This window comes from Ambystoma mexicanum, chromosome 11 (genome assembly GCF_040938575.1).
Source record: "Ambystoma mexicanum isolate Mex_15411 chromosome 11, UKY_AmexF1_1, whole genome shotgun sequence".
Taxonomy (NCBI): domain Eukaryota; kingdom Metazoa; phylum Chordata; class Amphibia; order Caudata; family Ambystomatidae; genus Ambystoma; species Ambystoma mexicanum.
Window position 1 is genome coordinate 1,386,910,225 of NC_090934.1, and position 26,906 is coordinate 1,386,937,130.

General features: G+C 46.8%; 1 protein-coding gene across 4 annotated transcripts in view; it reads left to right on the plus strand.

The window, feature by feature from the left end:
• SH3GL3 (SH3 domain containing GRB2 like 3, endophilin A3) overlaps window positions 1-26,906 on the plus strand; it is a 789,999-nt gene that overhangs the window by 333,314 nt on the left and 429,779 nt on the right. For all 4 annotated transcript variants that reach the window (XM_069624999.1, XM_069624997.1, XM_069624998.1 and 1 more), the window contains exon 6: window positions 11,499-11,657. In XM_069624999.1, the coding sequence (XP_069481100.1) occupies window positions 11,499-11,657 (159 nt within the window). The remainder of the gene's footprint in view (window positions 1-11,498; window positions 11,658-26,906) is intronic.

Consider the following 26,906-nt stretch of genomic DNA (forward strand, 5'->3'; position numbering starts at 1 on the left):
CGACCGGGTTGCCCATTCTCCCCGATCCTCTTTGCTCTAGTAATAGACCCTATGGCGGACCACATCAGAGCACGTCACTCCCATAGAGGGATAAGGCTAAAAGACACCACGGAAATTATATCCCTATATGCAGACTATGTATTATTATACATCAGAGATCCTGCCACACATCTCGACCCCATACTACGAGACATCACACCCATAGGCACCCACTCAGGATTCACAATTAATTACTCTAAATCCAAGGTTTTTCCGCTCACTAACTCTATCCAAGAACCAGCTACTGAATACCCTCTCCGCTGGTCCCCTCGTGGAATCAGATATTTGGGTGTCCAGGTGTCACTGACTAGGACCTCCTTGCTCGGAGATAACTACCTGGCTGCAGCACAGCAAGCCGAGACTATAATGGCACTGTGGCGCCCTCTCCCACTGTCGTTTGCCGGGAGGCTTTCTCTCATTAAGATGGTCCTACTTCCTAAGCTGCTATACACCTTCAGTAATATACCCATATGGCCCGGGGCAAAGTACTTCACGAGACTACACAAATCATGTGCACAGTTTTTATTGCACTCCGGAGTGGTGCACAAGAAATGGTCAGATATGACGCTTTCATATGAGAAGGGGGCGTTCACTGCCCCCGACCTAATATCTTATTGGACAGCTGCGCAGGCCTAGCACGCCTCTCACTGGTATCCGGGCTCCCCAACCCGCCCACATGTTAAGCTGGAAACCCTGGCAGCAGCCGGTGTCAACATAATGACCCTCATATTACATCAGCGCTATACACCCGACTCCCCCATCGATCCTATTGTAACCACCCTACGTGCCTGGAATCGACTGCTATATCCAACAGTGGACTCCCCACCCCCCTATTATAAATAACTCCCCGTGTGGGCTTTCCCTGGTCTGGAACCTACACACAACGCTGCGCTAGCTCTTCAATGGGGGACTTTAGGCTACCAGGCACTGACAGACTTCTACCCCGACGGCAGGTTTATTGACCCACAGACATGGAAGCCAGGCCACTCGGGATCCTCGCTGGAGATCCTGCAATACCACAGGCTCTGGGCTGCATTCCGTGCTACGTGGCCCACTTTCCCTGATGAACCCCCCGACACTCTGGCGATTCCATACACTGCTAAATTCGGGTGGCGCCCGTGGCGTCGTCTCCTCCTTATATAAGATGTTACTGGAGAGTGCCCCAACCCAGGTTTCCAGGGCATGCCGCAAATGGGCAGAGGAATTGGGCCTCGAGATCTCCGACCAGATGTGGGGGAAAATGTGCTCTCATACCAAAAAAGTCTCCCTCAACTTCCGCTACCGAGCTATGCAGTATAAGCTGCTACACAGATTGTACTACACCCCTCTCAGGATTTCTAAGTTTGCCCACACCACCACACATTCCTGTCCCCGCAGCAAGGCAGAGCAAGCCGATCACTTGCATATGTTTTGGACTTGCCATATATTGGGTGAATTCTGGGGAAGAATCCTGGAGACACTAGCCGAGGTAACTCATTTTTTTAAAATTATTTTTATTGGCTTACTTAAGCCTTTAAAAAAGACTTGTCACATATATACACAACATCCCCAGCCATCCCAATACATGAATCAGTTATTACACATATTCCTGATATCACGTTACCCAGTGAACACGTCATCAGAAGTCATGTAACCACATAGTCAATGAATTTTATCTAGCTTCTTTTTCTGTGTCTGGCGTTATTAACAATTTTTCCACTAGTGTCAGGAAGCGAATTAAGGCATGATTCAGCTGCCTGTCACCACTGTCAAACATGGCAAGCCACCAATCATCCGCGCTGGGCGTTTGGTATTTCATTGACAGTGGCCCCAATTACTGTGTTCTTTGCATGCGTATCTAATACCACAATCGACCCTGACCCATTGGCGATCTTGTTTGGGGTGTGGGCAACTGACGAGGCTAGACGTATGGCTACATTTCTCAACATAGCTTGCATAGTGGCCAAGAAATGTCGACTTCAATGCTGGAAGAACCCCACACCCCCGGCATTTCAGAAGGGGTTAAGCCTGTTTACCTGGTCTCGAAACTGTGAAGAGGAGTACCTTGCTATGCTCCCTGCTCATTCACGCCCCCAGAACATATGGTCTGCATTCAATAGCTACCTCAACAATCAAGAGGAGAGAACATCTGAGAGTGGCTCATCCCCGGCCACACTGGAAAGTACTTGAATGCCATGCAACATTGTACCTTCTCATCATTTCACATGTAATACTATTGCCTTTGCGGTTGCTGCGCTACTCTCCATGTGTATATTGAATGTATCATTTGCTTTAACAGGTGTGTTTGTTGTAAACCTCTGCCAACAAAAATAAAAGTTTAAAAAAAAAACAATAATGATTGAATTTGAAATGTAACCACAGTCTTGTTTTTGTAACTTGGGCAAATTCCCCTTCCCCAAGTTCCAACGCAGTCTTTGTTTCACAGCTCAACAAAAGGAAACAAGGAAATCCTGATTTACAAAAATGTTCAGCCACAGTCTGTCTCCACTTCAATTTCTCTATATAAAGATTCAAAGTCAGTTTGGTATAGTTCTGCTTTGTCAACAGAAGTTCTAACTCCACTTGGTTTAACTTCACTTCATCAACAGAGAACGTCAACTCAGATAATAGAATATTTCTTTCATTCTTTGAACAATCTGTCATGGAAAATTGGTCTCAAGAATGATCTTGGTCAAGATGACTTGCCATAACCTCTTGTGAGACAGGATATCAAGAGAGATGCAGACTCAAATTGGTTCATTTAAAAACTTGGATTTACCAAGGTTTCTGATTTGGTGTAATGCCTGACTGGCCCCAACTCTAAAGGGATAATTCCCTCAATTGATATTTCTAATGGCTGTCGTTGTCTAAGAGTCCAAAATAAAAGTCTGTCTTTTCAAAAATAAGAAAAACAGTGGTTTAACAAAAATGGAAACCAGGATTAGTTTCAGGTGGTCTTTTCACCAGGCACTGTAGGGTTAATGTCACACAAATAAGTTCAATACACAGAGCTATTAGTAAGACCTTCTCCACAGGTCTCTTGTAGTTGTTCCAGATACCTTTACTGTCTGTAAGTTCCTTGGGGTTCCCTTCCCCAAGCTTCAGCAAGTTTCAAAACACCATTGAAAATAATAACACAGTCCCTTTTGGTAAGCTTCTAGGGGTTCCCTTCCCCATGCTTCAATCCTCTCACCAGTTCAACAAAACGCACAAGTCATGTTATGTTATTTGGCATTTTTATAGCGCTCCATATATCATTGGTATGATCTCAAATCACTTGTGGGTTGAACGCCCTTGGGGCCGTAGTCCAGGTCAGCCGAGAGAGTAGGGTAGCATAGGGTGCTTGGGTGAACTCAATATGTGAGCAGCTGATGCGATTGCCTGATGGTAGCTGCATCCTAACATTAGGTGCAGTGGTATTGAGAGATCGGTTGAATGTGTGCAGTCTGGTGCTTGGTCCCCAAGACTTCATTCTGGCGGCATTAAGCCTGTGTTAGGACGGAAGGCAGCTAGGCCCATTTTTTTTGCGGGGTATAGCTGCATTCTAGTAAGATGTAGAAGTGTTCATGGAGTATTGTTCATATGTGAGCAGCTAGTCCGAACTTGATTGAAGGGATATAGCTGCTCTATATTGTGTGTTGGTGTAAAGTAGAGAGTGAGCATGCTGATAGGAGAGGTGAGTGTCTGGAGTGGATGTTTTATTCTTATGAGTCCACTGTTTCGGATTACATTCTTGCGTTTTGTGGTAGCTGCACTCTGAGATAAATTCACAGCTAGAAGCCGAGTAAGATATGTTTGCTCGGTCAGAGGGTCATTATTTTTAGGCTCAGCACTATGCATCTCAGGCGCCTGGTTTCCGGGTCACTAGTTGTGGTTTATGGTTGGTTGCAAGATAGGATTAAGCAGGATAGTTGGTTTTAGGGCGGGAGCTATCTCTCACCAATGTAGTCACATCAAGCTCATTTTCCCGGTCTCTGATTGTCGTTAACAGTGGGTTGCAGGGTAGGTCTAGGCCAGATAGATGATTATAGGACAGGAGTTATTTCGCACCAACGTAGTAACCTCGAGACAGTGATTCTAGAGCATAGGCTGGACAGAGGCTGTGTAGAGTCTGGGTGTTCTAGCGCCAAGGACGGATCGTATCTTAGGTATTTAGTTGGGACAAGGTATGGAGCGAAGGTATGGAGCGAAAGGGTGTTAGCGGCTTCATGGCGCGTGAGGCTGCTAGGCCTCTGTAGTAGACTCAGGAAGTGGATAGTCAGCAATTACATATCTTAGTGCTTGCAGGATGCTAAGGTTGCCACCTATGGTATCCATTTCCTAAGTCTGTCTTGGTGACTTATTAGTGGCTTTCTGTGGTCTCTTTGCTCGGTATCTCCTCGAACATTTGTCCGCAGGCTGTAATTACTTTCCAGTGTAATGTCATTGAAGTCGCGGTCCATGATGTTGCTGGGTTTCAGGGGCCTTAGATGATCGTAATCAGGTTTACGGAAAGAGCCAGGTTTTTAGAGCTTTGTGGAAGGTCATGTAGTCTTGGTTGTGTCGAATGTGTGGAGGGAGTGAGTTCCACAGAGTTGGAACCAAGGTTGAGAAGGTAGACCCTCCAATCCTGGTTGAATTGGAGGCTGGAATCACTAGTAAGAGGGCAGTGCTAGATCTTAGGGTGCGTGATGGGAGGTAGGGTTTAATCTTCTGTTGTAGGTACGTTGGGCCGGTCTTGTGCACTGCTCGGTGGGTAATGCATAGGGTTTTGAAAGTGGCCCTTCGTCCCACAGGGAGCCAGTGAAGGGTGCTTAGAGCGGGGGAGATGTGATCCCTGTGTCCCAGAGCAAGAAAGAGTTTGGCGGCAGAGTTTTGGGCTCTTTGAAGTTTAAATTGGTATGCCGGTGCTCCCAGGTATAAGGAGTTGGCATTGTCCAGTCTCGACATAACAACGGACATAATAGCGGCGAGTCTGTTGGGATAGGTGATGTAAAGGAATATGCGTTTTAGGAGTTTGAGGTGGTAGTGACAGAATTTTGATACACTATTGATCTGACGGGAGAGGGTTAGACCCGAGTCTATAGTGCAGCCCAGGTTTTTGACTATTTTGTAGGGGGTGTGCCAAGGGAGGAGGGCTATGGGAGTGGTTGCGGAAGAAGGGGACTATTGCAGCACACCATGATCCCAGTTATATCTGGGTTCAGAAGGAGGTGGTTTCTTGTCATCCATCGGTAAATATCACTGAGGCAAGCTTCAAGGTCGGGACGTGGGTTGGAGCTTGTTTTGGGAATTCTTAGGATAATTTGTGTATCGTCGGCATAGTTGTAGCAGGAGAGGTTGTGCGTGCAGATGATTCCTGCTAGAGTGGTCAGATAGAGGTTGAAAAGAAGAGCAGAGAGACAGGTGCCTTGGGGTACTCCAGTATTCACAGTGAGAGTGGTTGAGACAAAAGATGGGAGGAAAGCGATTTGTTTCCTGTTGTTGAGGAAGCAAGCAATCCATTTGAATGCCGAGCCTCGGATTCCTAGGGAGTGGAGACGGTCAAGGAGGATAGAAAGGTTAACGGGTTCAAAGGCTGCTGACTGATCAAGGAGAATCAGCGCTGCGCAACCCTCAGAGTCTGCCGCGACCTTGAGGTCATCCCAGATCGAGATCAGAGTGGTTTCTGTTCCATGGCACGGCCTGAAGCCTGATTGAGCGGGATTGAGTAGTTTTTTGGATTCTACAAAGAGATTGAGCTGAGAGTAGGCAGCATGGTCAATGAGTTTTGCGAGAAATCTGGTGTTGGAGATCGGCTTGTAATTCTTAGTGTCGAGGTGGGTCGAGGGATGCTTTTTTTAGAAGCGTTTGACATGTGCTATTTTAAAGGCGTCTGGAAAGATGGCAGAGGTTAGGGAGTCATTTAGCATGGACCTTGCTTGTTCTCCTGCGCAAGTAGAGGAGAATATTTCTTTCAGAAAAGAGGCAGGACGGGATCTAGGGGGGATCCAGAGGGTCTGCTGCCGGATAGTAGATCTAGGAACTCATCTCTCGAGATGGGGTGGAAAGAGTTGAAGGCTGACATTGCGGTCGTTGGGGCAACGAAATCGGGAGGGGTAGGTGTGGGGCAGGGGGTGAGGGTGGAGAGTTTGGTATAAAGAGTTACCATCCTAACAAGTGCTGTGTTGTAGAAATGCAGCGAGAGGGAGTCACAGAGCGTTTGCGTGGGCGTGGTTTAGGCAGAGGTGCAGGTGGTTTTCACGAATTCGGAGATGATCTTGTGGAGTTCTTTGCTGCTGCTGCTGCGACAGTTCAGAATTCGTTTATTGTATTAGGCCTTTTTGGCCCTTTGGATCTCGTATTTGTAATTACGGTGGTGGTTGGCCAACATAGATCTGCTGAGAGCGGTTTTAGATATTCTCCATTTGCCCTCAAGAGAGTATTTTTGACTTTTGAAAGTCTTCAGGTGGGGCGTGAACCATTTGGGGGCATCCTTTGCAAGAGGCTTCGCGGCGTGGGGGGTGATAGGAATGAGTGATTCTTTAAGCCAGGAGTCATAGGATTAGATAGTTAAGGGTCTATCAGAGGTCAGCGGAGCTGGGAGACAGAGTAGCAGGGCTTTGGCTAGGTCGGAGAGTACCTTGACCTTGTTCCAGCATTTATGATCATAGGTGAGGGCAGGGAGAGCCATGGATGGAGGGGCTGGTGTGTGGATAGAGAAAGAGATGGCAGAGTGGTCTGTCCAGATAAGCGGTTTGGGACTAGATCTAGAGACAAGGTCATAGGAGCTGAAGATTGCATCAATGGTGTGACCAACTGAATGGGTTGGACCTGTGGTATGTCAGGAGAGGTTGAGTGCCTCAAGACTGTGGACTAGGGGTTGGGTCATGGAGTTGTTGGGCACATCAAACCAGATATTGAAATCTCCCAGTAGTGTGAGTGTTGGGTGATTTACCTGAATGGTAGCTATTGAGTCACAGAGAGTGTTGGCAAAATGTCTGTCAAATCCAGAGGGTCTGTATATGAGTAGAAATATGTGAGTGATTGTTGATGGTAGCAAGAGTTTTACTAGAAGAGATTCACAGTTAGCATTGCATGTCTGGGTTTCCGTGAGTGAGATGGAGAGATGAGGTTTGTAGAGGATTGCCACTCTGCCACCTCTGGAAGGTCTGTTGCAGGAGATAGGCGAGTAGCCAGGGGGAAGGCCTTGTGCCGACTAGTGCAAAATCATCCGAGAACCAAGTTTCAGTGATAAAAATGAGGTCAGGATTGTCAGCGGATAGGGAGTTAAAAATGCTTTGTCTGCTTCTTTCCCCGGAGCGGGCATTAAAAAGGAGGCATATGACTTCATGAGGCAAGGTGATTTTCTTGACGCTCATGGCTGGAAGTGCTCGGTGAACATGGGTTCCCTTTGCGATGGGAGGTTTGGTCGGATACCTCTGGGTGGTTGAGATTGACTGAGGAGTGGTAGTGGGGGTCTGGACGCAGGTACTCTATGAGGGGGGGCCAGTGGGTTAGGTCGATGGGAGCGGGAAGAGTAGGCGAACGGTGGTAGGTATGCGAGAGACGTGGTGGGGAGGATCAGGGGATGGGAAGGGTGGTGAGTGGAGCATGTGTGGTGTGTGGGGTCAGGCAAGTTTGTGGTTCGAGTCTGGAGGGCGCTACGGTTTTAGGTGTACTGGGTGAGAGGTTGAGTTCAAGGGGGTGGGGACGGGGGTGGAGGGGAGAGTCTGATGGTAGTGTTAGGAAAGGATGGGAGGGTGGAACGATGAAGAAGTGGTGAGGTGTGGAGAGTCGAGGGAAATGGCTGGTCACCCTTTCAGCGTTTTGTGGGTTTGGCTGCCAGAGAGGGTAGGAGGGTCAGAAGGGAAAGAGAATGAAGCCACTGTTTTAAAAAAGGGAAAGACATGCTACTTTGAGAGAAGGGAAAGGGTTTGAGGGGGGGTCGAGTAGGAGCTGACGGTGGGGAAGACGGTGGAGTGGGAGGTAGGCTGAGAGGGTATTGCAGGTGAAAAGGGGGGGTGCCGAGCTGTAGAGAGTTTGTGGGTTGCGGTTGTCCTCGTGGGACTGTGCTGTCAAAGGGACGCCAGGTTTTCGAGAGAGGTGTTGGTGGAGAGGAAGTGTGGGACTGATGTGGGGGGCGTGGATGGAGTGCGTGTTGGTGGAGGGTTTACGATGTTGGTGTGACGTGGAGCTCTACACGAGTGTGTGGGTGCTAGTGCAGGTGTCAAAGGGGGTTTGCCAGGGGCCGGGAGGGATGAGTTGGGGTGTTGGTCTGGCTAGGGTGTTCCTGAGTGAGCGCACCGATGCTGCAGTAGTGGAGGGGGACTTGTGATGTTTGGAGCGCCAGAGAGTTCCTCTGGCTTGTGAGTTGGAGATTGCGTGGGGTGTATGGATGGGGAGTGGGGGGTCGTTCTCAATAGATGCCTGGGGGCAGAGGGAGGGCGAGAGGGCTGGATTGGTTGAAATGTGTGGGATGAGGATATGAGGCGCATGGTGTTTGGCGCGCTAGAGCGCTCCTCTGATCTCCGAGTTAGAGGCGGAATGATTGGGGAATGGGTGAGGGGGGTCAGAGTATCTCAGTGTTCGAGTGCAGGGGTCAGAGGTGGCAAGCCGATGTGGGATGTAGGGCCGGTTTCTGAAAGTAGGCGATAGTACGGAGGGCATGCGCCTGGAGGGGTGCATTATGGGGGTGGGTATAGTGCAGAAGGAGCGGGGATGAGGGGGCAAAGAGGCTGTCTTTGTTGATGTGCTGTCTGCATCAGGGAGGGGAAGTCATTCATGGTTGAGGGATGGAGCAGTCCAGCAGCTGAGCAATGTGAGGGTCAGAGAGTGGCTGCACGTACAGAGGGCTAGGACGGAAGGTATCTGGGTTGAGGCACCCAAGACTAGGATGACCGGAAGTGTACTGAGCAATAATGCAATAGCAGCACCTAGATTTTGGGACACCTGGATAGAGGGTGAAAGGGCCTAACACGGGGGGACAACAGTGAATGCAATAATAACCGCTAGATTTGGGACCCCTGGATAGGGGGAGATAGGCCTAAGACGGGGGACAGCAGTAAATGCAGTAGCAACACCTAGGTTTGTGACACCTAGAGAGAGGGAGAAAGGGCCTAACACGGGGGGACAACAGTGAATGCAATAATAACCGCTAGATTTGGGACCCCTGGATAGGGGGAGATAGGCCTAAGACGGGGGACAGCAGTAAATGCAATAGCAGCACCTAGGTTTGGGACACCTGGATAGAGGGGGGAAAGAGCCTAACACGGAGGAGGCGGGTGGAGGGAGGGAACCAAGGAAGTGAGTTGGGGAAAGGAGAGCGGGATTGGGGGTGGGGGGAACTAAAGGGAAAAATAAATGTATGCCAGCAGGGCCCAGGAGGGCCAACACTCACCTGCAATGCCAAGGAAAGAAGTGGCGTGTAGGTAAGGAAGCCAAGGCACTAGGTCAGGCAACGGCTCCTTATGGATGCCCAATCAGGGGAGGGAGTGGGATGGGAGGTGGGTGGAGGAAGGAAACCAAGGAAGTGATTCAGGAAAAGAGAGTGCGATCATGGGGTGGGGGAGAACTAAAAATAAAAGTAAATGGATGCCAGCAGGATCCAGGACCCAGGATCTCTAACTTAGTTAGGCCTCTTAGGGTTCCCTTACCCAAGCTCATCCCCCTTTCAACTTCCAAACACAAAATCAGTTCTAATATCGGGATGTACTTTGATTTCTTAAATAGGCCTCTCAGGGTCTCCTCCCTTCCCCAAGCTATAGGCCTCTTCCAGCTTCCAAACACAACACTTGATTTATTACAGTTCTGTTTTGAATTCACAAAACACTCTTTCATGGAGTAGAATCAGAGGCTTTCAAAAACACCAGGCTTTTTGCTTTTCCTAGGAGCGACCACTTGGACCCTCTTGCCCCTCTCTTTGCTCTCACGTTCTTCTGTTGCCTTTTTTGTTTCTGTCAGATGCTCCCTGCACCCCTTTTCTTCTGCTTTCCTTTCCATGCACACTTGCGCCCTCTTTAACGTGCCCCTGGCACTTTGCTGATCTGTTTTTCCTTCCGTGCACACTGGCAGCCTCTTTACTGATCTGCTGTCCTTTTTGTGCACTCTGCACCCTCTTTTGTTTTGTGTACAAATGCACCTTCCTTTGCATGCCCGAGGCACTCTTCTTTGTCTTTCTCGTGCCCCTCTCTCACTACAGCCCGCTCGCTGTTTCTTTGCCACTTTCTCTCGCTTTTCGCTTTGATCAGGCTTTTGCTTGCCTTTTGCCCCGATCTGCTTACTTACTGCTTTTCCTTTACTTTCTGTCACCTTGCTGCACTTTCAGCCTTTTTGCTTTTCTTTCACTGATTAGCAAAGTTCTAATATTTTTAATGCCACCATAAGTTACTTGTACCATACAAATAAAGATGAACAACGCAGCAGTTGTGTACCACTGAAGTAAAACATTGACCCTCATTCCGAGTAGGGCGGTAAGGGATACCGGGCACCGGTGCCGGTAATCCCTTACCACCCTACTACGAGGTCCCTTAGCGGGTCCCTTCCTTAACGCCTGGTCTGACCAGGTGTTAAGGACGGGATCCGTTAAGGGACCTGGGCGCAAATAGCGGGCTTGGCATACCCCGGCCTGTTATTTGCGCCTTCCCCATTCCCATTGAGCCCGATGAGGTTAAGAGATTGTCAGTACCCCAGCCAATAACCCTGCCAACAGCCCAATCCTGGTGAGAGAAAAAAAGAACCTGGTATGACGAGGTCCCCAACCGGGTGGTCATAGAGGCTGGGAACTGCCCCAATCTAGTGGATGCTGGAGGTAAATGAGGGATCCCATACCACCCTTGCTTCATTTCCAAGGTGATCTAGGAACTTGTCTCATTAAGTTAGATGAGGACCCCATTTATGTCTTTGGGGAAGGACAAATTGAAGACCTCTTGTTGTTATCTCCAGTGGCTTCACTGGGACTGTCAAGTGTTTTAGGATGTATGTTTCAGTTCCTCAGATTCCAATAAGTCCAATTAACTTTCATATTTATTTCCTAACAACTGTCTGACCCTTTTCATCCGTACCAAGACCTTCAAATATAAAGTCACTTGTATACGACTATCTGCCCCAGATCAAGTACTGTGCCTTTCCTTTAGAGACTGTTAATTGCATGTCTGAGAGAATGGTTTGTGTATCCTCCTCTTTATCAACTCCCATTCCCACACATGAAACGAGACGATGTCCTCCACATACATCGACAGATATTTTTCATGGTTTGGCATCTGTTTTAATCCTCGCCTTGAGTGACAATGCTCATACTAATCGCCCTACCAAAAGTGAATTTTGAGGTCTTAATCCTACATCAGCATATTAAAAAGAAAACCGCAAGTTCAACAGTGTCACATTTACAGATAATGTAGTGCAAATCTCTAATGACAATTTTCAAAATTCCAAACTATTGATATTTAAATGATGGGCTCTTGAACAGCATAGCACTGCATTGGTGACTCTAGTCACAACCTAATATTTAATTCTTTTTTTAGCATCATTTAAAAAAACTTGAAGGCCGCCGCTTAGATTATGATTACAAAAAGAAACGCATCGGTAAAATTGCAGATGAAGAAATCAAACAAGCAGAAGACAAATTTATAGAGTCCAAGTTCCTCGCAGAAAGAAGCATGTTTCACTTTTTAGAAAACGATGTAAGTATATTTTTTCAATGTATATCCACAGTTGCAGTGAAAAGTACAGTATGTTAAATGTTAAAGATATTTGTATCACGCACGTCACCAACGGAATTGGTACCCAGGCGCTCTGGCGGATCTGCAAATGATAGGGTGGGATGGGTTAGTAAGGTGAAGAGGGAGTAGGATCGTGAGAGGACTGGTGTTCTCTTGGCAGCTTCAACTCGGTGTACACCGGGTGCTGAGCTTTGGTGCAGGTATTGGATCGGTGTCAGTCCACGTGTGCTGTTGCTCCGGCTTATGTGTTGTTGCAATGTTGTGAAGTGCGTGTGGCTTGTTGTGCGAGAGATGGTTGCATGAGTTTTGAGTGAGATAGGTATGCAGAGTTTGAGCTTGTATTGGTTAGTGGGTTACCTGACCTTTAGCATGCTAACCTTCCCAGTTCTGTCCAAGTGTGGCACTTCGCGTTCCCAACTAGATGCGGCGCGGGCCAATGTCCGGAATCCCATCCAGGCGTCGGCATGCCAACAATCACAAAACCATCTAGGTGCGGCGCAGGCCAGCGTCCCGAAATCCATCCAGCCGCGAGCATGTCAACACTCCCAATTCTATCTGGGTGTTACGCAGTACACAGTATCACGCATGTACCCTGTTTGGCGAAGGCAAACCCATGTTTCATGAAAGAACTGTAGACATAAATGTTCCTGACTTAGAAATTAAAAGAAGGGCATCGTATGCAGTCTACTAGTAGAGGTATTAGATTCACCACATATCACTTAATTTTTATATTACTATGTCACACTACCATCATTTATATAGGACCAGCTTTCCCAAGGATGTGATATGCATTTTCTATGCACCTTTATGCAAGTGCTCGTACCTTAAGTGCTAGATTTCCATTGGATACCCTTGTTACGTCCATTTTCATATGCCCTTGTTTGTCACTGCCACCCTGGACCTCTCCTCTCAGTCTGCGCCCTGATAGATCTTACCCATCACCTCTGGCTCCTTTATCCGGGCTACCACTGCCACACCACGTGCATATGATGCAGTACCTGTCCTCAAGAGCGGTAATATCGGCCGACATGCAATGCACCCCTTTCCCTGAAGGGAGACCCATTATCACACGAATGACATCGGCTAGATTTTTCTCATTTTATTTACCTTTAGCAATGCCCCTAGAGAGCAAGTGACTAGAGCTCTTCACTGTCTCCATGTTCGGCTAGATGCACACCGCTGCCCCTGCACAGGGTTTTTCCTGAGCCAAGAGCTTGGGGATTGATGTCTTATTGCTTATCTGCACCTCTGCGGGCTTCACTGGCACCGTGTTGGTTTGGCAAGCGGCTATGACAAGGCCCTTCGATTGTGCCACAGTCATGAGAGCTAGGTGCAAATAGGATGTCAGCCAACGCCTTTTGGCAATTGGCCCTGTATTGTTTTTATTTAGTACGGAACTACAGCATTATAATAAACGGACTAAACGTTGTTATTAGAATGCACGCTGCACTTCTTATTCTAGTGGTGTTGCTCGGCACAGTGATGAGCCGTAGTAGGGTGCAAGGTGATTGTGAAACTATGCACCGACCAATGCCCTACTTCTTTTTTTAGCAAATGCTAATGACATTTATTATAGGAAATACATAATTAAAACGACTGCATTGCTTTATTGCAATAGACGTCCTAATGTTATACTGGTATTATATATAGGCTGTGCACTGGTTGTACCATGTTCCCCTCTAATCAAACATACACTTTAAAAGCCATGCTACTTTTACATCCGACATGTTTTGCTTTGACTGTGTCAAGTAGACTTTGCCGATTAAAATGCATGCCACACTCCTAGTAAGCGTTCTAGCACTTCTAGTCCCATCACAGTGGAGTAAGGGACCCTTTTGATATGGCGATGCTAACCTCCAGAGTGCTTGCCACTAGCTCTGCTCACTTGCAAGCTATCTGTACCTTTTCACCAGGGTGATTTCTTTAATGCGCCAGGATTAAAACACAATATGGTCCTTATTACGTGTCCGATGTTAACCCTGCCGGTGATTCTGGCGGGTTGCCGCCGGACCCAAAAAAAATTACCGGCACCTGGCTTTGAGGTAACACCGGAGGATTACAATCCTGGCGGTCTGGGAAGTCAGGTGCCTGCAGTTTGTGTGTCCCCATTCCCATAGCATGCAGGCAAACCCGTAGTGTGCCGGTGCGGAAACAATGGTGCCGGTAGTCCTACCGGCAGCGTTGTTTCCGGACCAGCACACTTGTAATGAGGCATGTCTTGATGACTTTGCTTATCCCATTTAAAGAACCTCATTTTGGAAAGGACCTTACAGTAATTATTCATTGGATATTATAATTTGTGAGTTACAGTAACTGTTGTACTGGCTACCTGTACATCCTATGCCCCTGTGATGCCTGAACAAATGATCCCAGTGATCCATAAACGCACAAGCCCAGCTATGAGTGCCAAACTCAGGAAGTGTTGTGGCACTGAGTATCCCATTATGAAAATCCAGCAGTGGGTCATCACTCTTGGGATTTACCTCAGACAGTTTGACATCTGTTGTCACACCATTGGAAAAGTTCACCCACAGAAGAGGACACTCAAGAATAAAGGTAAGTATGTTTTGCATAGCTTGGCTGTGCTATAGTTAAGAGTTCGAAGTGTAATGTACGTTTGTCTTGCATTGGTCTGAATAACCTATTAGATAATTAAAAGTCTAGGTAGTCTGATAAAGCAACATGTACTGTAAGGAATAACACTAAAGGCAAGTAGAGGTGTGGTGCATCGTGCTGTCATATTAATGTAATGGATGAATATTTTTCATTTCTCTTGTGACAAGCCCTATTCAAGGAGAAACACGTTAGGCATCTTTGACAAATGTATGTTCATCTGCAGGATCAGCAGGGATTCCTAGAAAGTATTTATAAACTGTACATACCATACAGTATGTGTGAAAGAAGTGGTGACTACTCCTTACATAACTGTAAGCATGGTCAACATCGTATTAAAGTGTTTCAGATTTGCTTGGTACATGTTTGGTAACTTTTGGCTACTGTGTTGTACATTAACATTCCCTTTTTCGTTCACCTTATGTACCTGCACATGATCAGGCTAGCTGGTACAACATAAAATGTGAGGACAGTTTGGATTACAGCTATGCTGACACTGATCCCACAATAAATAGGTATTCAACTGCCACTGTCTGGTGGTCAGTTGCTGTACCATACACTACCTCACCCCACTCATGCAATGTAGCTCACTGGGATGATTCATGGTATTCCGTCACTTCTCCAAAGTGGGAGATCTTCCCTATGAAGCTAGGGAGGTGAGGCCCTACCCAATATTCCCCCCTAGGGGTGGTAATAAGCGAGAGACCTCATAGGGAGAGACTACCCCTCTGGGATAAGGACTCCCTTTCCTTTACAGAACTTCCTCAACCTCCTAAAGGGCAACCCTACACCCTCTCACCCTTCTAATGTATCAGCCCCTCAAGTCTCTATTTATTACTGTGAGGCTGACCCATTTACACCTACACTTTGTAATAGTACTGAGAAGAGAACCAATGAAAACTCAAAGAATGCTTGTTGGTTGGCAGCCAACCATACTGAGACAAAGAAGAGGGAAAGAGGAGTGGAGTTCAACATCAAAGACAAACTAAAGACTCTGCGTTCACGAAGGGGAGGGACAAGCGGTACCTGAATAAAGGAGAGAAAGGACTAACCTTCAAGGTAGAAGGACCCCAAGAGATTTGAGTGCGGAGCAGCAGTGAAACCAGAAGTGAGAGTGGGGAGAATGACAGTTGGGTTGGTGAGTTCCCCACCCCGATCATATAAGTAACAGGGAGGCAAGCCGCCAACCCGGACCGAAGAAGACGAGCTTGAGGAAGTGGCGTGACCCAAGGAGGGTAGACTGGCTGGTTCGTACACAACGCTGATACTGCCAAGGCCTCAACGGAAGAGGCAAACCATCAGGAAGAAGACAGTGACTGAGCCGTGGAAGTCCAGCGCTGGAGAGAAGCGGCCTGGACCCCACAGAAAGAACTGGTGACGCTTGCCTCCAAGACAGAAGGTAATGGACTAGCAGGAGACCGGGGGGCGGGGGGGCGCGGATATAACAGCATCACGGTTGCGTATGCTCATCACAGTGGTGACTCCTTTGAAATCCAAGAGAGGTACAGGGGTGATATCCCTCGTTACAGTGGTAACACTAAGGGAAGCCAAAGAGAAGAAACACTTAGGAGTAATCTCCCTTGTCATTGTGGTAACATTGAGAAGCCAAAGAGAGGAAACATCCAGGCATAATCTCCATCGTCACCGTGGTGACACTAGGAGGAGCCACAGAGGAAAAGCATTCAGGAGTAGTCCCCTTTGCTGCAGCAGTAGTTGGCAAAGCGGACAAAGTCAAGAGTGATCTTCCTTGTCACAGTGGTCACAGTGAAATTAATATAAGTCAAGAGTGCCTCAGGAGTGCTTGCCCTCGTCACAGAGATTGCATTAAGAGCAGTACAGAGAAAAACAGACACCCAGAACTGTTTAGAGAGAACTTCCAATGTGGGAAAAGGTCAAGAAGGACCTTTGGAATTGTGTAACAAGTCTGGAGGAACTAAAGAGATTTTTGAGAACTATTGGGTGGGTCGGGAAAAGAGAGTCATTCTCTTGCCCCGGAACCCTTTGTTGAATCAGAAACGAAACACAAGATTGAAAAGACTGAGCCAGTTTATCAGGAGAAGAGCGCCATTCTCCTGGTATTTTGTATTCTATGAATGCTGAACTCTTTATTAACTTATTGGTAGGGTTAGAGTGGGTTTTTTCGGCAAAGAATGGAGACCCTTTCTTGTGAATTTCACCTTGATGACGAGGAACCAAATTATCATAGAATCGGTGAGGGAAAGTTAGCCCCTTTTTGTTGATTACTTAATAAACTAGAGTTTAATAATACCACCTCTTTGTCCAACTCCTCACTCCTCACTCCTGTGGTTCCCGTAAGTTCAGCAAGCTTACTCCGAAAGCCCCCCATCCAAATGTTGCTATTGCTGAGTCTATCCGTTTTGATTTGCACAGTAGTGGTGATGTCACCATTGGTGTAGGTGAACATCAGCCAATCCCACTGGCTTAATTCTTTCCTTGCCAAAGGGCACTTACATAAAACTGGTTTCTAAATCTGGTTTGGCCTGCCAGTACGGCCAATATGTTATGGGCGGTGTGATAGATCCTGATTACTGAGGTGACATCTAGATACTTATCAATAATAATGGAAGGCAGGACTATCATTTGAAAATTGGCGAAAAAATCACTCAAAGAATCCCGAAGAATGTAGCATTTCCCATGCCTTTTGAAGTTCAGGAACAAGACCTTAGTGAAATAGGCACAAAGTGTTTCGAAGAGGTTGGTTTGGATCCCTCTAACCCAGCTAAACCCTTACGTGAAGAGGCTGAAATTATCCCTGGTCTAGCCTATACGCAAAGCAGTGATCCCAGCCACTGCAGAAGCGGAAGGCCGAGCAAAGGTGGGACCCTTTAATTTTTACTAAGCATGGACGCTTGTGGTGAGGGTATATAACACCTGAGAGCATTACTAGAACACAGCTTGTGACCCCTCTTAGCCATATGTAGATGGTTTTAGAGATGGCTCATTTCCATTTGACATATGGATACCTGGGAATTACAAAACACAAGAGCAGGAAATCCCAAGATTGTATTGGCTGGGAGTCCATGCAGAGGTGAAAAATGTTGTTGCCACATGCACCTTATGCCAGAAGACAGCTCCCTACACGGTACCATCAGCTCCATTGCAGCCTCTTCCTGTTATTGAGGTATCCTTCTCCAGGAATGGAATGGACATAGTAGGACCTTTTAGAACCTTCAAAATTGGGGAATAAATATATTCTAGTTAGATTATGCTCCCAGATATCCAGAAGCGTTTCCCCTTAACAATAACATCTTGCACTTCTTTCTGAAGCACTTGATTCCCTTTCTGTAAAGAGTAGGCTTTTCTCATGAGATCTTAACTGAACAAGGTAGTACATTCATATTAAAGTTGATGGCAGAGGTAAGGGAGATTCTCCAGATAAAAAACATTGCGTCTCTCCATTCATAATCCGCAAACAGATGGTTTAGTGGAACGCTTTAAACATCCTTTGAAAATGTTTCCTATAAAGCTGGTTGAGGCTAATGGACCCAATTGGAACACAACGATCCCCTGGGTACTCTTTGCCATCAGAAAGATTCCCCAGGCTCCCTTGGGTTTTTCCCCTTTCAAACTACAAGAGCATGACCCGAGAGACCTGGGAGGAAAGGGAGGAAGCAGCCCTTTTCGTGTCTCTCAAACCGGCCAACATGTGTAAGAACATATGGCTACTCTATGAGTGATGGTGCACATGCATTTGGAAAGGGCCCAACAAAAAAAACAAAAGGCTCACTATAATCAGAAGACTGTCCATCATTCCTTCTTGATAGGTCAGAAAGTTCTTGTTCTCTTGCCCACGTCAGATCAAAAACTACTTTCCAAGTGGTATGGGCCGTATGACATTTTGGACAAGAAAAGGCTATATAACTATCTTGTAGCCCAACGTGATCGAAGAGCTAAGAGTCAGTTGTATCACATAAATCTCTTTGGAAAAGGGACCCGGTGGAAACCACCCCAGTAACAATGGCTACTCTTTTTGCTGAGGGATTGTCGGAGTATAATTTAGTCTCCCCTGATTTAACACAGCAGAAACAAGAAGATATTCAGAATTTGTTTTTCCAATTCCTTGACGTCTTTAATAGTGAGCCAGGGAGAGTTAAATCTGCAGTGCATCACATTTCAAACTCTTCCCAGCAAAGTAATCAATTTGAAACCCTATCACATTCCAGAGGTCAGGAAGGAGACAATCCTTAAAGAAGTGGAGAAACTCTTTGAGGCTGACATTATGGAACCATCTGAGAGTCCATGGTCCTCGCCAATAGTCCTAGTTGCCAAACCCAATCGGTCGTAGAGATTGTGTATTGATTTCAGAAAGCTGAACTCCATTTCCCAGTTTGATAATTATCCTATGCCTAGGATAGACAATCTTATTGACAAACTGGGACTTGCAGCTTTTATTTGCACAATTAATCTGACAAAGGGCTATTGGCTGGTCCCGCTCAATCCCTATGACAAGGAAAAAACGGCTTTCTCCACTGTAGGGCGTTGTTCCAATTCAAGGTTCTCCCGTTTGAATTACATGGGTCCCCGGCTATATTTCAAAGGTTGATGGATCAGGTATTGCAGACCTTTTCCCACTTCTGCGGCGCATACCTAGATGACATTCTAATCCACAGCCAAACCTGGGAAGAACATCTCCATCAAATATATGAAGTCGCAAGGACCCTAAGGAAGGCTGGGCTGACAGCCAATCCCAAGAAATGCCAGCTGGCTCAGTCAGCCTTGAAATATTTGGGTTTATTTGTCGGGAATGGACTAGTGCAACCACAGTTGAAAAAAGTAAGAGCTCTTCAAGACATCCCTCTCCCTAAAATAAAAAGAGGTCTTTGGGCATTTCTGGGCCTCACAGAATATTAGCAGAGATTTATCCCTAGATATTCCATGAAAACACTCTTGTCTAACGGATACATTAAAGAATGCGGAGCCACAGAAATTGCGATGGGGAAAAAATATCAGGCCAGCTTTGACACACTGAAGCACGTACTCTGTAATGACCCTGTGTTAAAGGTGCCTCATTTCAGCAAGGAATTTATACTGCAGACGGATGCATCCAAAGTGGGCCCTGGTGTGGTCCTTTGCCAGGAATATGATGGGGTGGAGCATCCTGTGTTGTACATAAGTAGAAAGTTCTTTCCCCATGAGAAAAACGACACCACTATTGAGTTGGAGGCACTCGCCATCAAGTGGACTGTGGTATACTTAAGATATACTTTGACGGGGTCATAGGTTTAAGCTGGTTCCGATCACTCCCTGTTAACTTGGCCAAGCCTGCAAAAAGACACCAATGGCGCATTATGCGTTGGTTTTTAGATCAACAACCTTTTTGTTATTCTGTTGAGCAGAGGAAGGGAAAAGAACAAGGGAATGCAGATTTCCTCTCTAGATTCTCACTGTCTGAAGTTGGGATGTCAGCTTCAATAGGGGAAGAGTATGTGACAATTCATGGAATTCCGTCACTTCTCCCCAGGGAAGAGCCCTTCCCTTTGAGGCTAGGGGAGTGAGGGTGCTACCCTATATTCCCTCTAAGGGTGGTAATAAGCAGGAGGCCCTCATAGGGAGAGACCCCCCGCCCCCCTCTGGATAAGGACTCACTTTCCTTTATTTAACTCGCTCATAACCTCCTAAAGGACATCCCTACACCCTTATAATATATCAGCACCTCAAGTATTTGTTACTGTGATGCTGGCCCATTTACACCTACACTTTGTAATAGTACCGAAAAGAGAAAGAATGAAAACTCTACATGGAGGGCTTGTTGGTTGGCAGCCTTCTCTACAAAGAAGAGGGAAAGAAGAGCAGAGATCATCATACAAAGACAAACGAAAGATTCTGTGTTAACACTGGTGAGGGACCTGAATAAAAGAGAGAAAGGACTAACCTTCAAGGTAGAAGGAACCTAGGAGATGTGAATGTGGAACAGTGGTGAAGCCAGAAGTGAGAGCTGGGAGAATGACGGTCGGGACAGAGTGTGGCCCATCCTGACCACATGAATAACGGGGGGCAAGTTGCCAAACCAGACCGAAGAAGACGCGGTCCAGGCAGTGGCGTGTCCCAAGGAGATTGGACCTGCTGCTGGTGCATAAACTATGGTGATACTGCCAAAGCCTCAAAGGAAGTCCTGCACTGGAGACAAGTGGCCTGAACCCCACAGCAAGAAGCAGTGGCGCTTGCCCTCAAGACATAAGGTAACGGGCATAGCGGGAGACCTGGGAAGGGGCCAGGATATAACTGCATCAAGGTTGCATACCCTTGTCACAGTGGTGACTTCTTTGAAATGAAACCCAAGTGAGGTACGGGACTAATCTCCCTCATCACAGTGATAACACTAGGAGAAGCCTAAAAGAAAAAATACTCGGGAGTAATCACCCTCATCATAGTGGTAACCTTAAGAGAAGCCAAAGCAAAGAGAGGAAACATCCGGGAGTAATCCCCCTCATCACAGTGGTGACACTAAGAAGAGCACAGAGGAGAAGCATTCAGCAGTAGTCCCCCTTGCTACAGCAATAGTTGGCAAAGCGGACAAAGTCAAGAGTTCAACAGTGAAATTAATAAAAGTCAAGATTGCCTCAGGAGTACTCTTCCTCGTCCCAGTGACACATTAACAGCAGAGAAGAACAGACATCCAGAGCTGGCCAAGCCTGCAAAAAGGCACCAATAGAGAGAACTTTCAATGTGGGAAAAGGTCAAGAAAGACCGTTGGAATTGTGGAACACGTCTGTAAAATTCAGCTGGCAGAACTAAAGAGTCTTTTGAGGACTACAGGGTGGGTCAGAAAAAGGGAATCATTCCCCTGCCCCGATACTCTTTGTTGAATCAGAAATGGAAGCAGAATATTGAAAAGACTGAACCAGTTTACCAGGAGAAGGGAGCCACTCTTGTGCTATTTTGTTCTCTAAATGCTGAACTATTTTGTAACTTGGCAGGGTTAGAGTACGTTTTGGACAGAGGACAGATACCCTTTCTTGTGACTCTCACCCTGACGACGAGCACCCGTGTTACATTAGAACAGGTAGTGGTAACCCTGTAGAGATAGGAAAGTTAGCCCTTTTTTGCTGATTAGTTAATAAAATAGAGTTTAATAATGCCAACTCTGTCTGACTCCTCACTCCACCATGTCATATCACACAATCGACCTCACACTAGTCTAGCATACTTCATTCAACTACACTACCTACCCCACTCTCCCTCACTGCAAACTACCTTACCTGACACAACCACTGTACCTTACCCCACTCACCCACTACCTCCTCCACTCACTCCACTTTACTCCCTTCCCAACTCTACCACACCCATTTTACATCACCCACTCACTCTGCCTTAGTCACTCCAGCTCGGATACGGAACCCAGGCGAAATGAAGGAAGTTAGCGAAGCTTGGAATTTTGAAGCATGTAGAATATAGCCAGATATTGAACCTAGATGAATGCTTATGGCACCATTAACACCGATCTTAGAAGCATGTAGAACTTAGCGCTACATTACAGATAGCAGATAACCATCATACTTATTCTGGGTCACTGCTTAGAATGCAAATCATGCATTTAAGCTCTTTCTCTCCATGCATAGATGAATCAGACCGAAGACACAGCCCCAAACCTGTACATGCCCACCATCATTCACCACTTGAAGACACTTCACACAACACCTTTTCCATAAGAATGCAGATACCGTTCACAACAAAAACGTGATACACAGATGCGCATACATCTTCTATCCCTCTCTCCCGTACCCACACTAGACCCCTCATCACCACCCATCCACATGCTTTTTTGATATGGGTGGATAGCAGGTAATTAGCCACCCCTCATATCATAAGCGTTGGCCACTATGCAGACACGTATACTAGCACCTCCTCAAATCTTTCCCATACCTGGACGCCCGTCCCCTGAGGGCCTCCAACCTACAGCACATTGTGACCATACTAATGGTGGAGCTATACAAGTGATGCATTACTACTACTACTCACCCAACTCTACCTTGCCCACTCTACTCTGCTTCAGACCACACCCCCATTCCACCTAAACCCTCACCCATTCTACCTAACCACACCCAAGATAGTGTTAATTTATTTCATTATAACCATGCCTTCTTCATGCTCCATAGGCTATGACCTGCAACGGCATTAAGGAAAAGCAGGTGACCTACATGAAGTCTGGATAAAAGACTTTGAGACGTCCGGTTCATGTCCCATACTGTGGCCGACCTAACCAATTCCACAGACTGCAATTCAGGAAGAAAGGGTACTCTACAAGCAAGCCTGCCTTAAAAGTGCATGTCTAGTTTGGAATCTCCAAAAGGCTCCAGGACCCTTGATGTATTTTGGGAGCATAGTGAGCAAAACCTTCTTTGAAGAGATCATTATTAAGGGGATGTTGATGATTGCAAGAGAGAAATGCATAGAGGACACCTGCAAGTTATGCATTGTGCAGAAGAATTTCCCAAAGTACTCCTCTGGTAGCAGAGCAGGGGCTCACTTGGGTTCCAACTCTGAGTTGATCCAAGCACAATTTAAGGGGTACCTCAATCACCTTCAAAAGCTCACCAACCAGGCAGAACTCTCAGAGGACATCTCAAAGGTTTGGTGGCAGCTGCTCACTGTTGATACCTGTGCAAGGATTAATAAAATACATTAATACAGTGCTCCCCATGATCAAGGAGCGCATTGGAGCCACAACCGAAATGCACTGAATACTCACCTCTGGATGCTCATACTATAATATTCTGTTAATCAGATATTCAGCTTTTATACTCGGCCAGGGACACAGTAAATACAGTACAATAACGAAGTAACTACTACAACTGTTGTCAAACATTTTATTGTGGGAGCAAGAAGCCAGCATAGTTCAGTAAAGCGTTCAGCAAGTGGAAAGAGTTGCCTAATCCGGGGAAGGTTGACAGCTGGCACGAGTGTCAAGCGCAGGAGCAGAGGGTTTGGAACAGAGGAGAAGGTTGATGGCTGGCACTTATCTGGGGGATATACAAGGGGGAGTGGTTCAGTAGACAGAGGGCGCAGGGGGCTATTGATTCTGCCTCAGAATGTACTTTATTGATACAGAGCTGGGTGTGGTCACCCTCAAACCTTGTATGCACAAAGGTGTAGATGGTGGTCTTCAGAAGAAAAGGAAGCCTGCTTTTTTGTCTGCCCCATCAAAGTATGCACACTTGCACCACTGCTGAAAGTGGCCAAAATGCTTAAACAATATGTACGCCATATAACCTAGTTAGTACCTACAGATATTCAAAATCAGCTCATCTACACAGAGGTTTTCGGCACAAAACCCTGCAACACGGGCCAACACTCTTCTTCCCCTGAACTACAGGATAGGGGTGCATGTGGCAAACAGGACATCAAACAGGAAAGTGTTGTAGATTACACTGGTGCAGAAGAAGCGGGTGGGCCAGCGTGGATGGGGTTGAATGCAGGTTGAGGTGCAAGAGTGAGAACATGTGACGAGAAGGTGGGGGTGCAGGGATGGGGGCAGGTGGGAAGGATGATGCATTTGTGGCCTTTCATTGAAAGTCAAAATTAGCTGTCTGTATTTACCTCCTGCACCCTAATGTACTGCTTTTAAGGCCTTTCATTGAATGTCGAAATTAGCTTTGTATATTTACATCCTGCACCCTAATTTACTGCATTTGTGGCCTTTCATTGAAAGTCGAAATTAGCTGTGTGTATTTACATCCTGCTCCCTAACTTCATTGCATTGTGTCTTTGCTACTGCTAGGACACCTCTGAGGTTAGGTCAGAACTGTGCAGTGCAGTCACCCCTCTCCTTTCAACTTCACTCTGTCACCCTAATGGCAGTCACCTTCTCTCCTATCTCTCTAATTGCTACTCTATCTCATATCCCCCCCATCTTCACTAAGTCCGGAATGAAAAAGCACAAAAAAGACATCTTATGTGCACACTCTGGCCTTCCGATCGCAGACACCTATGTCAGCGCAACCTCCAGAGCGGTCTTCGCAGATATCCTTTTCTCTGTCCGCTCTCCAGGTCGTTGGACTCCTCATCTCATCTCTCTTTCTCTCCTTTCACTTCCTCTCCCATTAACAGTGGGACCGCATGGGAAGTCCTCTTGGCTGGCTTCTCATCCTCACTTTGCATTGTTAATGTCTACCACACTGGCACTACCTGGTTCAGGGTCCTCAACCCACCCTTCTACTCTTTGACCGGATTCTGCCTTCCCTCATCAACTTTCTTCCTTCTGCTGCCTCTCCCCTCCACTCTCACTGTCCCTCCCCTCTGAACTGAGTACCATGCCCCTGTACTCCTCCTCAGACAAACTTCAAAGGCAAAGACCTCTTCCCTCTGGCAACTCTTAATGCCCACTCTGCCTACAAACACTCTGCTGACATATGCCTCCTTCTTGAAGACACTGACCTCGACCTTCTCGCTCTCACTGAGACTTGGTACAATGGCAGATCAGTCTCTGCTTTTGACTCCCTCCTCCCTATCGGCTTCAAGATCATTTCCAAGTCTCGACCTCACATTGCTGGCGGTGGGGTTACCTTAATCTATCCTGAGTGGCTTCCTTCGGCCATCATACGCACCCAACTCTATACTTCCTTCAAGAGCCTGGTCTGCAAGTTGGTCATCTCTCCCTCCTCCCCTCTGACCATTGCTACCATCTACCGGCTCCAGGCGCTACCACCCTGTTCCTCTCTGAATGAGCTGATTTCTGCTCCTCCTTACTTTCATCCACTTCCAACCTCCTCCTCTTGGGTGACTTCTACATCCAATTGAACGCTTCTGCCTCATCATCCCCTCTTTTCATTGACCTCTGCGCCTCTCTCTCCCTCTCCATCCTCCCCTCCGGTCCAACCCACTCAGCTGGACACACCCTGGACACCATCATCCACTCTGAACTCTTGCTTGCTCCCCCTTTGATCACCACTCTCTCTCCTGTTCCGAATATGCTCTCCTCTCCTCCCACCTGGGTCCCTTTGGCCCTCCTACAGCACCCACAAAAGCACTGTCAACCTTGTTCTCGAACATTCGCACAATGAAACGAGTGCCAGCCACTGCCTTCGCCTATACCTTCATCCCCCTTGCCCCCCTGCCTCAGACTCTGCTCTCAGTGATCTTCCCTCAGCAATCACCAATACCCTTGACATCCAGGGTCGGATTGGCCCCTCAGCCCCTGGGAGTGTGGGCCGATTTCTGGCCATGCCTGGGCCGGTTTGGAAGAAAAAAAATGGCAATTTTTTTTTTTCTTCACTTTTTAAAAAAATGTTCTAAAAGCCTTTCATCCTTCTTAGGTCGATTAAATGAGTACCAACACAGGTTGGGTGATATTGTATGTATATTTATTCTACAAAAAAGAGCTTAAGCGTAAGTGCTATACAACAACATATTATCATTTGGCTTTGGACATCTGCTTGCATTTACAGTAATTTGTCAATATGGATCTATACACACATACATTAATGATATATATGGTGATCCATTCTTGTATGAAATGCAGATCACTGATTTCTGCTACCACTCTTATGCCACTCGCTCTTCCACCTCCTCTCTCAAGCGCCCACTATTGAACAAGCATTCAGCAGACCTTACCTGTCCATCTAACTACCGCCCCATTTCAATCACCCCCTTCCTGGGGAAACTGCTGGAGAAGCTGGCCTTGCCCCAACTCAACATGCACACTGAAATTGTCTGTGGTCTCCACGATCATCAATCTGGATTCTGAGCATCCAGAGGCACGGAAACTGCTATTCTGAACACTGTGAAGAACTGCTCGTATCACTGGAGTCTAACTCCCCAGCTGTCCTCATTCTACTTGATCTGTCTTTTACCTTTGACACTGTCCACCATTCCATCCTCCTACAAAGGCTCCACAAAATACTTGGTATCTCTGAATGGGCACTGGAATGGCTGACTTCTTTCCTAACTGACCGCTCTTCCCATGTCATCCTGGGCACCTTCTCCTCTCCTACTTCCTTCTCCACTTGTGGAGTCCTCGAGGGATCTATCCTCTCCCTCTGGCTCTTTAACATCTACCTTGCACAGCTGGCACGCCTCATCTACTCCATCTCTCCCAAATTCCAGTGTTATGCAGACAACATGTATCTCTATTTCAAAATTCATGCTAACACACTTGCACCTTCCTTCATCCCTCACTGCCACAGGGATGTCATTCGGGGGTCGCCAGTGTCCCAACTGCGACCACTGTGGTCTCCCTTGCTACCCCTGTGGTCTCCTTTGCTACCCCTACAAAAAAACATTTTTCTTTTTTCTTTTTTTCTTTTTACAAACAGGAGTTCCTGGGCTGTGGCCAGCACCATGCGGCTCTGGAGTGGCTGGCATTCTTGTTCAGGCCTCTTAAAAAAAACAGGGGGTGCCACAAATGTAACAGTGACCCTAAATAAGAAAGAATAGGAATAGTAAATAATTTGTCTTTCTGGAATTGCTAGACCCATTAAAGGTTTATTTTAGGCACACTTCATGAGTTGAGTCACTGATTTAGTATGTTCTTAAACACCTCAAATTCACAATGCAGACAGAAACTTCCACAAAGCATTTAGAGTAGAATAAGCATCCATTTCGGACTATGTATTTTGCTTTTCGCAGGTTGCAGTTATA